A 16381-nucleotide genomic window follows, 5' to 3' on the forward strand; every position below is an offset into this window, starting at 1 on the left:
TGCATCTCTAATATTTCACGGGGACAGCCAAACTCTGTGCTGCAGCTGCCAGCAGCTTCCCCTTTTCTACTGCACACCTCAACAGATCTTTGAAGGTGATATTTTTACATGCTGAAACCAAGAAATATAATCTCACAATTTCTGAGTCTGGAAGACCATTTATAGATCTGTGTCTCTACACATTAAAGGTGTTAAAATACTAAAAATGTAACGACTCTTTTTTACAGTATGAGGAGTGTTTATGATATTATTTTGGCGTAAGCTGGAAGCACAGGCTTTTTAAAAAAAAAAAATTCCAAAGGATATTTTTTAGAAAGTTTTATGAATAAATCCCTAAAGAACCTGAAAAGGAAGTTCCTAAAATGTTACTTCTACTCAATTTTGTTATGTGGCTTTTATGGTTGGAGAAGTGGAAGGTAAAAACTGGAGATTCGACAAGTTTCCAAGGTGTTTCCTCCCCTTGTTGACATAGAAGTAATGTTATGCCATTCACAGAGAGGCTGTTCTTCCTTCTTCCAGTGCACAGTAAGGGATTCTGGCATGTCATCTTCAAGGGGTCCTGTGCCAAAGGCTAAATATCCCAGATAACGAAGATCATATGTGTAATCTAGTAATACATTCCACTTGGCACGAGGCGAATACAGAGTGTTCCCGGAGCCTTGGACATTGTGTTTTCAGGGTTTTAGTCAGAAGAAATGTGGATGATCCAAGCTATGGGACTAGAAGAAGACAAAAAATAGAGACTTTTAATAAATGTAGATTGTCAGAAGGCCTTAACTGTATCTTTTTCATGGGGAAGGTGGGTAGTTGGTGTTTCAGGTAAAGCTGATGGCCGGGACGAGGGGGATGAAAGTTCATTGCGAGTACCCAGCTTGTTCTATAGATATTCCAGCTGCTATAATTTTGCTCGTTCTTCAGTCATTTCCATGCTGGTGAATAGCTTTGCCTCGCAGCGTGGTCTCTGGCGAGGCAATGGAGGGGAGCGCGGGCCCTGGGCCGTGCGCCGCGGCCGTTTTTACCTGCTGGCTCAGGATGAGGCCCTGATGCAGAAGCTCTCCTGCTCGTTCCCCTGTCTGCCCGTGCGGAGGTGGGTGTTGCTCTCGCACAGCCCCCAGGCACCGTGGCAGCGTTTGCTGGAGCGTGGGCTGTGGATGGCACCTCCCTGGCAGAGGCCGCCCATGCCAGGCGGAGGAGCGGCGCCCCGGGCCTGGGCCGCCATGGCCCGGCCGGCCGACGGTGCCGCTGCTGCCGGCGGAGACGCGGCCTGGGGTCAGCCCTGGGGTGGCACGGGACAGGCAGCGCCTCGCCGGGGAGTTGGCAGGGCTGTGAGGGGCAAAGGCCGTGCTATGTGTGCCTGCCAGTTTCCAGGTGTGCCTTCCACATGTGCTCAGTGGGAATTTCCTCCGGAGCAGCTGCGCGCCACCAGCCGGGAGAGCTGGGCTCAGAAGCAGAGCGGGAGTTGGCATGGACAGGTAGGATCCCAGCTGGCTCCAGCCAGTCGTCTAAACTGGGTCTCCTATTCCTACAGACTCAGTACCCAAGCAGATGAAGGTGTCTTTGCTTCTGGGTCTAATTCTTAGGTTTAATTCAGCCTCGAAAAACTTGATTGGGATTTTTTCAGAGGTTTTTCATTTCGTGAAAAGTTTTGATGTTCTAACATTTTGTGCAGAAATCTCTGTATGAGAACTGCCCTGGATTTCTCCCCTCAATATGTCATGTTTCCCTATGTAAGGTAAACATATATGAACTTGTAGAAAAATAGTAATTTTTTTAGAAATTGCTATTTTGTATTTAATGCTCTTCTTTTTTAATGGAATTATAGTTAAAACAAATTGTGATGGTATTCTGCAAGTTGTCAGTTTCTAGTATATCTAATTCATGCTTGGTCAAAGCTAATTATAACACTGGAGTATTGCTTCCTTAAACCATGTGTTTGAACACAAAAGTTACTTTTACATAATAATAACTGAGGATAAAATTTTATTAGCTGTTAACAAGGTGAACTTTCTGAGGCCTCAGATGGCCTTTAAACTCAGAGATTGGCAATCCTGCCCCTCTGCTGTGTTTTTTCTGTTTTGTTTTCTGTGAGTGCATGTGTGCATATGTTTGTTTTTGATAAACCCCCTCGGTTCTTCATTTACGACCTACAAACTGACTTTAGCATTGTTTGTACATCTGGAGATCAAAATGAGCTGCGGCTTTTGGAGATATGCTGCTTTTTTATTAAAAGGAAAGGACTAGAGGTAAGAAGGAATGCTTGAAAGCAGGGTTTTGGAGGGATTGGAGTTTAAAGAGGGGTTTAATTTTACAATAAATGACTAATAGTTTAACACCAGTGCCTTAAGCCGATTCCCATTCAGAGAGAATTGTGGCACTATGAAGACAGTGAGGGGCAGTGCTCATCAGGATGAGTGCAGGGCTCTGCTTGTCCAGATGTCTCACTGTCCACATGTGCTTTTGGCTGCAGCCCATTCAAAGGACTTTTTGGATTAGGCCTTGAGGTCTGGCAGAAAGCAGCTGTTGTCCAGCCATTGTGTATCGCTGATTTTAGACAGTAAAATCTCTGCCAAGTGACAGTCTGGCCAAGCAGTTTGGGCAACAGCATACCTGAGGAAATCACAGACCAACTTGCTCAGTCTGCTTTGTGATCGTTTATCTTGTGTAAACAAGCAGAAAGGCTCTAATGATGTGCAGGCTGATGTGCAGCCTCTGGTGCTCCCACCTCTGACAATGGCCAGCGTTAAATACCCATTGGTCTCTCCATGGCATTGCTTCTCCTGGTCCAGCTGCATCCTCCTGGTGCTGGTGAGGGGTTTTAATCACATTGTGGGAGTAACAGTCTGTATTTAGGTATCTTCTGTGCCCACTCTTTACTGTTTGGGTACTGGGGGCTAGATCCAATAGAGGATAATAAGCCTCAGGGGCAAGACTCTAAAACCCATGACAGAAAGACATCATCTCAGAGGCTTCCTGACCTCTCAAGTGCCTCTGTTATTTAGACACTGTCCTGCTGACCAGACAGCTTACCAAACACCTGGAGTTTTGCTTTTGCACATGCCAGTACAGCATAACTGTTGGCAGCGCTGAGCAGGTAATTATCATCAAAAGGCACAGAGATGTGGGCGATCTTCTAACAGCTTTTCTCCCCAGCTCACATCACTAGTGGAGTAGGAACCTCTGACTAATCTGCCTGAGTAGCTCTGTGAAAAACTCGTTGAATAAATAGGTGGGCAGTGAGTTGTGGGAGAGCAAACAGGTGCATGTGGCTCCATGCATGTTCCTAAGGAATCTGGGTCACTACACTTGCCATAGCTGGCAGCAGCAGGCGTATTAAGTAATCTCTTCGCTGTAATACGATAATTCCTGTGCTGTAGTACAAGTATCAAAACATAATTCAAAGCCCTGGAGGCAAAGCAAAGCCAGATTTGTTCCTGTTACAACTGGACAGGTGAAGTGACAGTCCTGTCTTCCATGTTGGCACCCATACTGGTCATCTCTCTTAGAGAAGTGGTTCTTACAAACTGCAGCCGATACAGGGGCTGAGCAGATCCTCTCTTCATGTCTGTGGTGGGGCTTTGTGGAGTTCACCCCAGTGTGTCCCACAGTTGATAGACTCATAGGATGGCTTGTGTTGGAAGATCATTTATTTCTAAGCTCCCTGCCATGGACAGGGACACCTTCCACCAGACCAGGTTGCTCAGGGCCCATCCCATTCACTGCCAGGGATGGGGTAACTGCAACTTCTCTGGACAACCTGTGCCAGTGCCTAACCACAATCACAGTACAAAATTCTTCCTAAGATCTAATCTAAATCTACCTATTTGAATTGCTTCTTCAATAATGGGAAAATCAGAGTCTAAAGGGCAAGGGCTATTGAGCAGTGAAACTCTGAGACCATGAGCAGCCCCACTGGTATTACCCAGTGATTGAGGGGGATGACTGACAGGCAGTGAACCCAGGCAGTCAACTAGAAAATGCCATTTCCCTGTTGAAAGGACATGGTCACACCAGTGCCTTACTCTTGCCCATCTGCAGCCTGTGTGACATGGAGCTGGAGATGTTTGGGTCAGCAGAAACAGGTAGGCGCACTGACAGCCATTCATGATGGTCCAGAAGGGGTTTCTGAAGATGTCCACACCAGTCTTTTTACCTCATGTGCACATCAGTTTTAAATTACCTTTTTCTGTAGAGATCTGCAGAATGTCCTAGCTATTTTGGTAACCCAGAATTCCTGGCTGTTATATGACCTGTGCTGAACTCTTGTAATACACTTTACAAGAAGATATCTGAAAACACGTTTTGAATAAGAGGTCAGGTTCATCCATGAGGTAAGTCAAAGTCAATGGAGTTGAGCCAGGCTTTTAAATGTTCCAGTTGTGATTAAGTGGGATTGATTCTCCTAATTGCAATTGCTACTTAAAAGTTAAGGTAGGACAAAAACTGTATCTCTTCAGCCAACTAAAATAATACTGGATCTCCTAGTGGGACTGAGATCCCAGAGTGCTTCTCTGTATGTCTCCTCAGAATGGGTAGGAAGAAGGTTGGTTGGTAGTAGCAAAGGTAGCCTGTGCATCCAGGCTTCTTGTAGGCCATGAGAAGGTCCTGAAGCCCAGATATCCATGGTGCAGAACTGTAGAGCTGGGGTGTTAGGTTTTGGGCTTTTCTTTTGCCTCAGTTCATCCTACTTTTTTTCCTTTTTTGTTTTCTTTATTATCTTTTTTCTCCCCAAAGGTCACTTTTTTGTCACCTTTTTTGGTCTGAACAATAAGATCTCTGTTTGGGTAGACAGTGCCTGGAATGGCATTTTCCTGGTGCAACTGCAAAGAGAGAGTAACTCAAGGTGGTGCTGCTATGTCAGTCAGTAAAAGTGAGTGGGAACTGCAGTGGGGAACAGAGGATTGATTGTTCCAAAGGCCAAAAAGCTTTTATTGACTTCTGCATGTGAATGTGTCCTCTTCCAAACGTCTCCCTTGCTCAGGGGGCCATAGACCAAAACCCCTTGAACCTGCTGACTGACTGGAGAACACCCACTCTGCAAGAGCTTTTCAACAGGATTTACATCACTTGCCCTAAATTGTTTTCTGGTGGAAATCGGCAAAATATGACCAAAACGTGTGGTGCTAATTTATACCAATAGAAAATTTTGCCCTTGTGTTAAATTTTCAGAGTAAACACCTTGCAGCTGTTTATTAAAATAAAACAAAAAGCCTTGGAAGCAAACCAAACCACAAGCATGTTTCCTGTCTCCAGCCTCCACGCTGTGGTGCATGCTTGCTCTGCAGAGAATTGTGTTCTTTTGGCTATGTAAAAATTACTTAAGTGCAGCTTTGTTTACAGTTAAGCTGCCAAGCTTCCATCCTGAAAAGTGTGAGGATTTTGCTTTAATGATGCATTTTACCCTACAGCTATGTGATATTTTACTGCCAGACTACAGAAAACTAGTCTTTATGTGCCTCAGCACCTGAAACATTTAGTGCAAACCACCACCTTATTCTCTATAGTCATTTTTATTATGTTTCATAAGGTTTTGACATCATGCAGAGATGATACAAGACAATTTTTAGAATCCTATTATAATTTAAGTTGGAATATTTTTCTCAATATATATTGCATTAAAATGTGCACACTGCGTTTTAGAAGCAGAGGAGTGATATCCAATTTCATAAATATAAGTTCTAACCTTGATTTCTGCCCTAAAATGTAAATTAGTCTATTTATCTGACTAAAACTTGCTCCCAGTCTCAATTAACTTATATTTTCCTTCCATTGTCCAGGCTTGTGCTTGCCCTGCCAGTGCAGGAGAGTGGTTTGCAGCACATTTTGGTGGGAAGTCTTTGTGACCCTGCTGGGACTCACTGCTTGATCTTGGGTGTAATTTTCTGAGGTCCAGCTGCTTGCCTGCGTAGAATGAGGACAGCCCTGTGCTGGAGGCTGTGAACTGAGGCAGATACTTGCTCCACGTCAGAGGACTCCCTAGGAGATCCAGAGGCACAGTTCATAAGGGAAAATGCAGGGGTGAGAGATGACTGCCCTGTATTTGTTCAAACACATCACTTGTAAAGAAGGAAGCTGCAACCAGTAAAGAACACTTGTGAAGTAGAACCAGGCATTGTAAAGAATTGTCTTTGAAAAACCAAGCAGATCTCATTTGTTTCATGGTACAAAAGCTACTGTACCCGCAACAGTGATGGCCTAGGGGACTTTAAAGGAATGCTGCAGAAAATAGACTTGCTATTTCTGGAATGCTGCACTGTTTTCACAAAGTGCTGCTTCGACTGCATAAAATTTACCAAAGATAACAGCATGCAAACATGCCCAGCATCCTCAGAACGAAGCTCCCTTGGCATAGCAGGGATCAATTGACAGCAGATTTTCAGGAATGGATTGGCAGCCCATGTGATTAAGAGAATTTCATGCTTGTTTATTAAAGTCCCTTCTATAAATAGTCCGTGTAAGTTTAGAACTGCATACTAGCTTTGTGCTGGCCCACATCTTACCTACCACCTTCCTAGAAAACACTCCTACCCTCCAAGCTCATATTTTTTGTGCTTTCTTTCACCCTCCAAGTCTAATTATTATTTATTACAATAAAGTGCCGTACAAATGTAGATGAGGTGCATATTCAGGATCACAAAGATTTGAAGTGGGCAGATCCTGAGCATGTGGGTGACTCAGTGAGGGCACTGGTTTTGGTTCAGAGGCAGTGACAGAAAGGAGCAGTTAGCACCTTTAAAAATGCAGAGCATTTTATATCTCTATCTCTATATATATCTATAGCCATATATATCTGCCTGCCTAAGTAGGGCTCTGAGCTGCAGAATGCTCTGTGTGGGTGGGCCTTGTCTGTGTTACCTTGTTCATGGCAATGGGAGCTGTGGATGCTCTTCCCTGAGACCAGCAGGGCTTTGCGTGGTCATGCTGAACAGCCAGCAGAGATGGAGCAGGCTGGAGTGAGCAAGTCATGGGAAATGGGCATGGCTGTTGGCATCCCTGTTTTCAGCTCCTTTCCCCATCTATAGATAGTTTGTGCCGAGCCAGAACTGTCACAAGGATATCTCCAAATAATAGCGTTATTGAGGAGTACCATGTTGTATCTCCCTGTTTTTTCCCTTTTCCATCTACAGCTGGGAGTGATCAAGAACTTTTCATCTACAGCTCAATGATCAAAGAACATTTGAGGGAATCATCAAGAACTTACACAGGGCTTTGCTTGTTCCTCATTTGTTTTTCAAAGACAAAGCCCCTTGCTGACAGATTTTGGAGGTAGGTCGGCAAATGGGTGCTGCACAGTTGTAGCTTCCTTTCTCTTCACGGCCATTCTAGCCTGAGGAGTGATTCTTCAAGCCATATGCTTTAATAAGCTGCCAGCATGATAGAAATTAAATTCATCAGGAGCATGATCTCCATTGTCCTGTGTTCAGGCCCGAGCATGGGCAGTTGTTCTCAGTGTACAAGAAAAGCTCGTTTCATTTAGTTTTCACTCTTCTCCTTTAGCGTACAGAACACAATAATCTGTTTTGTCGGATTATTTTGGCAAAGTCTGGGATTATTTTTTTAAGTTGGCTATAATGCAGTTCAAGTCACATCCAGATTGCCATTTATGATGAAATTCATTGTGTATTGAAGTTCTGAAACCTTAGCATTGTGCTTTGGTTCACTATAAGGAGTGCTGCAATGTGAGTCAGTACTCACTGTTGAGTTACAGATTTGGTTGGGGTTTTTGTTCCACCTTATCTCACCTTATTTGGTGAGCTCTTGCACACCAAATTAGACCAGTTTGCTTTTAGTTACTTAAAGAATTGTTCTCACTATCTTAGTAAGTTAATTATCTTGAATGCAGAACACTCTCTAGCCACAGGATGGATAACATGTCCGAGGGTTAACTGAGTTCCAGCAGTAAACCATCTTGGCTTCCAAGCTCCAGTTAGCAGGTCCTGCCTCATTAGCAAAAAACCAAGGAACCCATCTATTAATCTCCTATTGAAGTTCCTTCTCATCGGACTCATTAGGAGCTTAAGGGTCAGAGTAGGAGTCACAGAAAAAAAGAGCAAATACTGTTACCTGATTTCCAATATAAGCTTTATTAAGAAATTGGAGGTACTTACCCTCTAGATCTTGCTTGCTTTTGGGGGTGTCTTTGCTGGTCACAAATGATATGTTTTCCCTGACTGATAATCCATTTTGGCAAAAATCCATAATGTGGGCTGAACTGTACACATTAGGGTGCAGATAGCTGCTGTTTTCACTAGCCTTGAATGGATGTGGGTACCTCCTACTTCTCTCAGTGGGCTGCTCTAGCCCAAAGCTGTGATTCAGCGAGGGTAAAGTAAATATTTTACTGAGAGACACTGAAGTTGAAAGTTCATTGGCTTTATTGTTCCTAAAGGATAAATTGCTCATTCTTTAGAGCCATGCAAAACTGGCCTTTGAGGTATACAAAGTAAGTCTGATGTCTCTGAACACTGTGAGGAAAGTTAGCAGATGCTCTGCTTAGTGGCTTCTCTAGCCTGTAGCCAAAACAAGGTTAGATTTTTGCTGCAAGCTGCAAGCTCTATGCCCGTAGGCAGATCCTCTTCACTGTCTTCATAAATGACTTGAACACAGGACTTGAAGGTACACTTACATCAGTTTGCTGATGACACCAAACTGGGAGGAACTGTTGCATCCCTGGAAGGCAGGGAGGCCCTGCAGAGAGATGTAGGCAAATTAGAGACATGGGCAGTTACCAACTGTATGAAATTTAACATGGGCAAGCACTGGATTCTGTGCCTGGGATGGGGTAACCGTGGATGTAGGGACTGGCTGGGAAGTGAGTCACTGGAGAGTTCCAGGAGAAAGGGATCTGAGAGTCCTGGTCAATGTCAAGTAGAATATGAGTCAGCAGTGCCCTGGCAGCCAGGAGGGCCAAGCATGTCCTGGGGTGCATCAAAAGCAGCGTGGGCAGCCGGTCGAGGAAGGGGATTTTCCTCCTCCTCTCCACTCTGGTGATATCCCACCTGGAGTTCTGTGTCCAGTTCTGGGGTCTTCAGCACAGAAAGACCATGAACTTATTGGAGCCAGGAGAGGAAAGCTATGAAGATTACTAGAAGGGTGGAACACCTCTCCTAAGAGAAAAGGTTGACAGAATTGGAACTGTTCAGCTTGGAGAAGAGCTCTGTGGAGACCTTAGAGCAGCCTCCCAGTACCGAAAGGTGGCCTCTAAGAGAAGTTTCCTTGAGGAGTGTTCAGATACCCCACACCTGGAAAGATTCAATGCCAGGTTGGTCAGAGCTCTGAGCAACCTGATGTTGAGGAAGCTGTCCCTGCTGTTTGCAGGGGTGTTGGACTAGATGACCTTTAAATGTCCCTTCCACCTCAGGATATTCTATGTTTCTGTGATTGATTGTTTGAAAACTGGAAAGAACTTCTGGTCCTTAATTGAGCTTCAGCACCAGTGGAGGCATGCAGGATTTATACCTACAGTACATATTTGTGAAATGAGTGTAGGCCAAGTTGTTCACTGTAAGAAGAATTTGGGAAGGTATTGCATATGTGTTAGACACCCCAAATGCAGCCTCACACGTGGCTGGGCTAGTTCAGGTTTCAGCCTTTTGAACAGCTATCATTTGACTGGTCTGCTGATGAAAAGGTGAATTTCTCACCTACATCTTGAGAAGGACTTCAGAGGTTAAAAAGAGAAATGGCATTTATTTTGACAGGTATCAGTCATGCAGAGAGCGCTGGTGCTGCATCGTAAGAGGAAATTGACTTCTGTGGCTGCAGAGAGATCATCAGTGGAGGAAAGTTCTGGCAGAGAACAATAACCAGAACAATGGAGTAAGGTTTAGGCTGGAGCATGAGCAGTCTGTGAGAAGGATGTCATGTAGCTGAGATACCTGCAGCAGCTCATTCCAGCTTAGCTACCTTGGAACAGGTTGTTCCCCTGAGGCATCTTAGAGCTTAATCTAAACCAATGATAGGCTGAAGTCATCATCAGCTGAAGTCAGGGGAAAGCTCCCTGTTGGAATAAATGACATTTGGATCATGGATTTAGTAACCACTTGGCATGGACTGTTCAGCTTTCCTTCAAAACGTATTTTCTTTCATTGTTTTCGCTATAAACAGAGAATAAAGCTGACATCTCCTTTAATACCAAGAATAAACATTTTGTGGGTGATGCCATTCAGCTTTATTGGAAACCCCAAGGAAGCTCTTCAGGGGGAAGAAGTATTTTTTGTGTTTCTGTGGTTTCTGGTAAATACAGGATCAATGAAGTGAGCTCTGATGTTTGCTTTTTCACCAAATGAGCCAGGATGTGTTTTTCAGTATTTGGCTGACTACTGTAGATTTCGCTCTCATAGGTTTCACCTACAAAATTGCAGTGGTCTTTTAAATCATAGTATCATTTGAATAGGCACAAAATTACTCTTTTGATTAATTTTAAAAATAAAAGGTACAAAAATTTATGTTCTGGAAACATCCAGATAGAAATCTTCAATTATCTTTCTACTAATTTCATCCAGCACAGTGATTTTAGTATTTTCCTAAAGAGCGTAAGAATATCTCTGTAGATATCCTGCAATTACAACATTTTCTACTTAGTTAAAATCCCACATGGAAATTTTAGACTCCCCAAAATTGGGAAATTTGGGGAATTTACTCTTTGGAAAAAATGTCCACTTAAGACTAGAGTTTTATAATGGCAATGTCATTGAAACATCAGTGTCAGCCTTGCTTCCTCACAAAATGGAACATGGCTGAGTGCTGGCTCTACAGGATCCCCATCTAACCCATCTTTCAGGAATCAGTTCACAATTCCTTCTTAACAAGCCTGGATAGCAACTTTATTTTTCTTCCAAAATGGAAAGATGTTACTGTGTGGGTTTTTACTTGTGCTAATCATAAACTGATTTTTAGGGAAACACAGGAAAGGCAGCTATTGCTGATTTTCATTTTTTATTTATATGACAAATAATGTTGACCTGACTTTTGTCTAATTTTATTGAAAGGAATTTTCAAAGAATCAGTATTTACTTACTTAGCCCTTTTTTTCAGAATTAGACCCATCTAATGGCCAGAAAAATCATTGAGCCATTAAAAACTGAACTACAAAAGTACTTCTAGCATATAAATCCCTATGCCTGAGGATATTGCTGATCTGCATTTTCAATGTAACAACACTTGGGTTTCATTCATGTCTTTTAACAAAGGAACATTAATTGAGAGGATCAAAAGCCTGCTTTCCAAAAGACATTTTTGTCACTGCTGACATTAATTTCCTCCATGTTCCTTGTTCCTAGGGCATTAGAATATTCTGGTTAAATTAATGGCTTTGATTTTTTTCTACTTTGAAGAAAATATTGGCACTTCCTTTTTTTTTTTTTTTTTTTATAGGGCTTATCAGGTAAGGTCTAATATTAGTGTATGTAAGACTGCTTGTTAGAGTTCAACTGACAGATGTGCTTGAAAGGCACTGGCTCAGAAGACAGTTCAATTTGCTTGACCCTTCTGGCAGTACTAAACCTACTACACCTTCATTTGTGTACCAACATGGCAAAGATTTTGCTTAGTTTAATTTGAGAGGCTCCTGGGCTTATGAATCATGATGTAGAAAATGTACACATAGGAATAATCAAACAGTATTGCCTATATGGAGACATAAAAGCCAGACCATATGATTGTAAGAATACTCACAGCAGTGTAACATGAAAAGGGTTTTCCTTACATTTGTTGTTACTGGGTTCAAGACCAGGTGAGTGCATTCCTGATTTATTCTTTGAGGTAAAAGCCATGCATGGCTTTCATGAAGGTGGACTCATCAACATTCCTGAATTCTGCTTGAGTTTCTGTGCCTAGTGCTGCTAGGGAGTTAATGAATTGGAGTCCCAGTTACCTAACAATCATTGATGAACTGGTGAGGTGGCAATTTCTAGTCCCATGGGGGCGGCAGGGTAGGAGAGGTGCTTGTTGTTCCCCTGGCTCCTGTTGTTGGCCACACAGTGTGTATCCCTGTTATGCTGGACCAAAATTCCTCCCTCTGCTTTAACCTCCACACTCCTGGACACCTCTTCTGCATAGGAGTGAGCAAATAACTTGGGTTTGCATTATTCATTCTGTAAGTCATTTCTATTCTTTCTCTCTTACCTAAAGGGGTAGGTAATGAAAGACAAGACACAGTTTAAGACAAAATAAGTTGAGGAATTCTTTTAAAAATTGAAGACTTCCAGCTGTAAAGGGGAATCCAAGGCCCTTCCCAGCAGGTAGGGATCCTTGCCAGCTCTTTATACCTCAGTGAAAGTGTGTCCTGCTAATGTAGGCCAATCTTGGAGCTTATCCTTTCTCTCAGCTGTCAGGATTTCCTAAATAACTTTCTGCATAATCCAGCCACAAGTATCAAGGAGAGGAGGGTCATGAGTCATCCAGGCTCTAAGAGAGGTATGAGGTTTGTGACCTTCTTTGAAGGTTTCCTGTGCTCGCTCTTGTTTTCTTTCATTTCTCCCCCTATTTGTTTTGTGACTTTCCCCATATAAGCTCCATTTCTTCTCCCAGAAAACTCATTAGGTGCTTGTCATCCATTCCAGGGGGACCAGGAATAAACTGGAATTGCAAAGTTGTTCACTTCATCCTGCCCTTACCAAGCTGATCCTGCCAAGTGTTAGTTTAATTTTTTAACAAGAAAAAAAACAAAGTAAATATATTTGAATAAAAATAGTGGTTTGTTTTGCCAGAGGGAAATGGTTCATTTGAAGGCATCTCTTGGGAAAGCAAATAATTGCAAAGCTGGATTGTAAAATAATGAGTAAAGATACTGATGGTACCTAGATGTAATCCAGAAATTTATTATTTAAGGTACACCAGGGGTATAGGAGACCCAGTTCAGTTCTCTCAGCTTAGTGTGAGAACTTGAGGCCATGTCTCTGGCTTTCCAAGGGAGAGCCTGACCTGCTACAAGCTTCTAGGGAACCCTAGAGAAAGAGTGTCCTCCTCTCAGACCCTCACATTCATTTTGTTTGGCTCCATATAGATGGTCATTTGTTACAGCAAGGCTCAGAAAGCAGGGATATCCTGGCTGGATGAGTAAGCTGACCATCATGCTAGAGAAAATCTACTTCTGCTTCAATAACTATTCATCTGCTTTATGTAGAACAGTTAGATCAGGAGAGTTTGAGAGAATCATGTCTCTACCCTGTGCTGCAACTTACTCAATACCTCCTTTGAAAAGATCAGTGTCTTCTAGGAGACAGCCTGCTATTTCCCCCACAGGCTTGGGTTAGGATTACCCAGCAGCCTCAGGTGAGCATAGCTGTGCTCTAGCCACATAACCAAACCCTGTAGCAGGAGCTTATTCAGTGCTTCTGGTTGTGTGCTGGGAGAGAGAAAGGCTGAGCAACCTTCTCATGTTGCATCTAGTACATGGTGTGTTTCTAGCAAGGTTCAGCAACACCTTATATTTGTCATTGTTTCTCAGTAATTTCTGTAAATGGCTTTTAACCCTGAGTATGAGTCCTATTCTGATCAAGGTGAGTGTGCAGTTCTCTGTTCATCATGCATTATGTGTCCTGTCTCTATTTGGAGAGCCTACAGGAGGTGAAATATTTTCTCTAAGATTTCAATACAAAGGGAAACAAATACAAATAACAAAAATGGGGAGGGCTGTGTCTATATTATTGTCCTTTGCTAAATGCTACTCGTGCTAAATGCTACAGGTTTTACAGTTTGGGCTGTAAAGGTTCAGTGAGGACAGTCCCTAACAGATTTTGTGTCAGAATTACCCTGTGAGTGCCTCTCACCTTTCCCTGAAATGTGGTCAAATAAATTACTTTTTGGCAGCAGGTATGGGAAGTCACTGCCTGGTTCTCACTCTCAGGCACGTAGCTGATTTGTTTTCCTTTATTCTGTTTATTTTATGTCCTTTTGCAGGGAAGGCTGCCTGTCCCCCATCAGCCCAGAGTCATGGCCCCTTGTGCAGTCTTTCATATGCCACAACCGAATGCTCATCCTGGACGGCCACGTGCAGCTGAAGACGAGTCTGCAAACCCAGGAGCGACACCTTTTCCTCTTCACAGACCTTCTGGTTGTTGCCAAGTCCAAGTGAGTAAGGCCCCTCAGGCACTGCTCCTGCAGAGCAGACCTTCTCTTCAGTGGAGCGTAGCATGGATTTCCAGAATGCTTTTATAGTAGCAAATCTTCCCTAAATCATAAGGAAGCATTTTATTTTGATGTCTCCAGGGACCTTTGAAAGCCTTATAGCCATAGAGGAATTTCAGGATGCAGCATTTTATGGAAGTATCAGATGTTCTTTGATCTATTTCTTGTTTTCTGTTATCTTCTCCACTTTGGGAGTGCAGTGTCACAAAAGACTCATTGGCACTCAGCTATGTCCAACATGCTACCTTCAACTTCTTGTTTTTCACAGGTCATCTTCAGTCCTGTGGGGTTTGGATAACACCAGTGGTTGTATTGTAGAGGGAGGTTTTAACCCTTACCTGGAAGCTGCTTTGTTACACACCAGGGATGAGCAGCTGTATAAAAATAGAGATTGCAGGCGGCACTGCGGTGTCTGTCTCTGTAGGTTGTTCTGTGCCAGAAGGAGCATGGGGAAAGGGAAGCCATGCTGTGCAGTCTGGGTAGTGTTCATGTGTAATCAGGCTTGCTGTTGAGCTCTGATTATTCACTCTACCATTCACAATTAAATCACATTTACAAGCCGTGTCGATCATGCCAGCTTCATGCGGCATTTGTGGTTTAAGGCAGTTTTAGGGGGTGCTTTCACTTGTTGTTATGGGTTATGGAGAAATAATAATAGAAAATCCTGATGTAGCTTCACTCTCTGTTAAGCACTGTGTTGTAGTTTCACAGGGTGGGCAGTCTCAATGTGAATCCTGGGCTTTTGCAACGTGTCATTTTGCTTAAGCAATTGTTTCAGGGGCTTCTGGGAAAAGCCAGAAGACGTCTGTGTTTTCTGTAGAAATCCAAGCTGTGTCTGTTTGAATCACACATAGTAAACATAAGCCCCCCAGCTGAACTCTCTCATTTGATGTGGTGTGACAACACAGAGGATATTTTACACAAAACATGTTCCGCTATGGGTGGGTGGAGAACATAAGGATGTTTAGGGGAAATCTTGGTGTTCTACCAGCACCAGCAGTAACAGCGTTGTTACTGTATTGATTTCTGTTTGTTGCTGGTTTAGGCTGGAATTCACCTCACCTAATTTCAGCTGTAAAGTGAAATACTTGCAACTTACATACGTGTCTGGGTTCCTCTTACAGTCACTGAGGCAAAACCAGCTCCTTACTGTGGCAAACACCTGTGCTGAAAGAGCATTGATAGTTGGGAGTCTCTGTCTCTGTCCACTGGCTGTTCAGTGGGCATGGTCCACTAGCTTAGCTCCTTAGTTGTAGAAGAATACAGTCAGGAGGGATAAAGCCCCCTCCCTGGTCAGCCTCCCTGCTGAGCACAAGCTGAGTTACAGCCCCTGAGCTGCACATTACTGCAGGTTTGGCTGGGTCCCAGTGGGACTATTTGCATAGGAAAGCACTAGTTGGTGTAACCGCACAAGAATCTGGTCCCCAGGGAGTAATAACAGCTCCTACAGCATATGATTTAATGTGGTGAAGAGAAACAATGTTAAAAAAGGTGGAAGAGAACAATTTGTGCTTTTGCATGTGAAAAAGGGGGGGAGCAAGTCTTTGCGAGAAATGGCAAAAATAGTGTCTTGAGTGACTTTACTTCATGTATTTTGAAGAACTAATTGGGATGTTCTCTCTGCAGCTGCCCTGTCAGCAATTAAAGCATCAGAGCTGTCACTAATGAATACTACTTAAAAATCAGCATTTTTAAAGCTGTCTCACACTAAAATGCCAGTGCCGGTTCCTAGAAGGAAAACCCAAGTGTGTGTATTGCAATGTGGCCGTGACTGTTGACTGCCATTGACTTTTTAATAGCTGGTACAGAGTCAAAGCAGTAAGACTAGGGAAGAATTAGTGATACAGTTGAATCTGACTTAACTTCAGAATTATTCCTTGTGAATAATTCTGTCTTAAGTAGTTTTTCAGCTTGGGGCATGTGAACCCATAAGGTATCTTTGGTCCAGCTGGCCCCGTGCGGGTGGGAGCTCAGCTGCAGGTGACCAGCCGCTGTACAAATGGAGCTCATGTGCAATCAGGCTTTGGATGGCCAGCAAATGGGGACAAGCTTTTGCAAAAGAGAACAAGTATCTTATGTCCTCTGAGCTTGCTGAGTAAACTGCTTGTACAGGACTGAGCTCCTGCTTAAAGGCAACACATAGGCATTGCTCACATTGGAATTTGTGAGGGGTAAGTCCCCTCCATAACTGGTCCATGTATGACTTTGGACAAGGGTCCTGTGGGTTCATTTTTTTGCTGCTTTCTAATAATGT

General features: G+C 43.3%; 1 protein-coding gene across 1 annotated transcript in view; it reads left to right on the forward strand.

Annotated features, from left to right (window-relative positions):
- ARHGAP20 (Rho GTPase activating protein 20) overlaps positions 1-16381 on the forward strand; it is a gene marked incomplete at both ends in the record, with an annotated part of 56266 nt that overhangs the window by 13476 nt on the left and 26409 nt on the right. Inside the window, one exon of the mRNA XM_084226920.1 lies at positions 13900-14070. Coding sequence (XP_084083046.1) covers positions 13900-14070 — 171 coding nt within the window. The remainder of the gene's footprint in view (positions 1-13899; positions 14071-16381) is intronic.

The sequence above is a fragment of the Fringilla coelebs genome (assembly GCF_963513975.1).
Source record: "Fringilla coelebs genome assembly, chromosome: 2".
Lineage (NCBI taxonomy): Eukaryota > Metazoa > Chordata > Aves > Passeriformes > Fringillidae > Fringilla > Fringilla coelebs.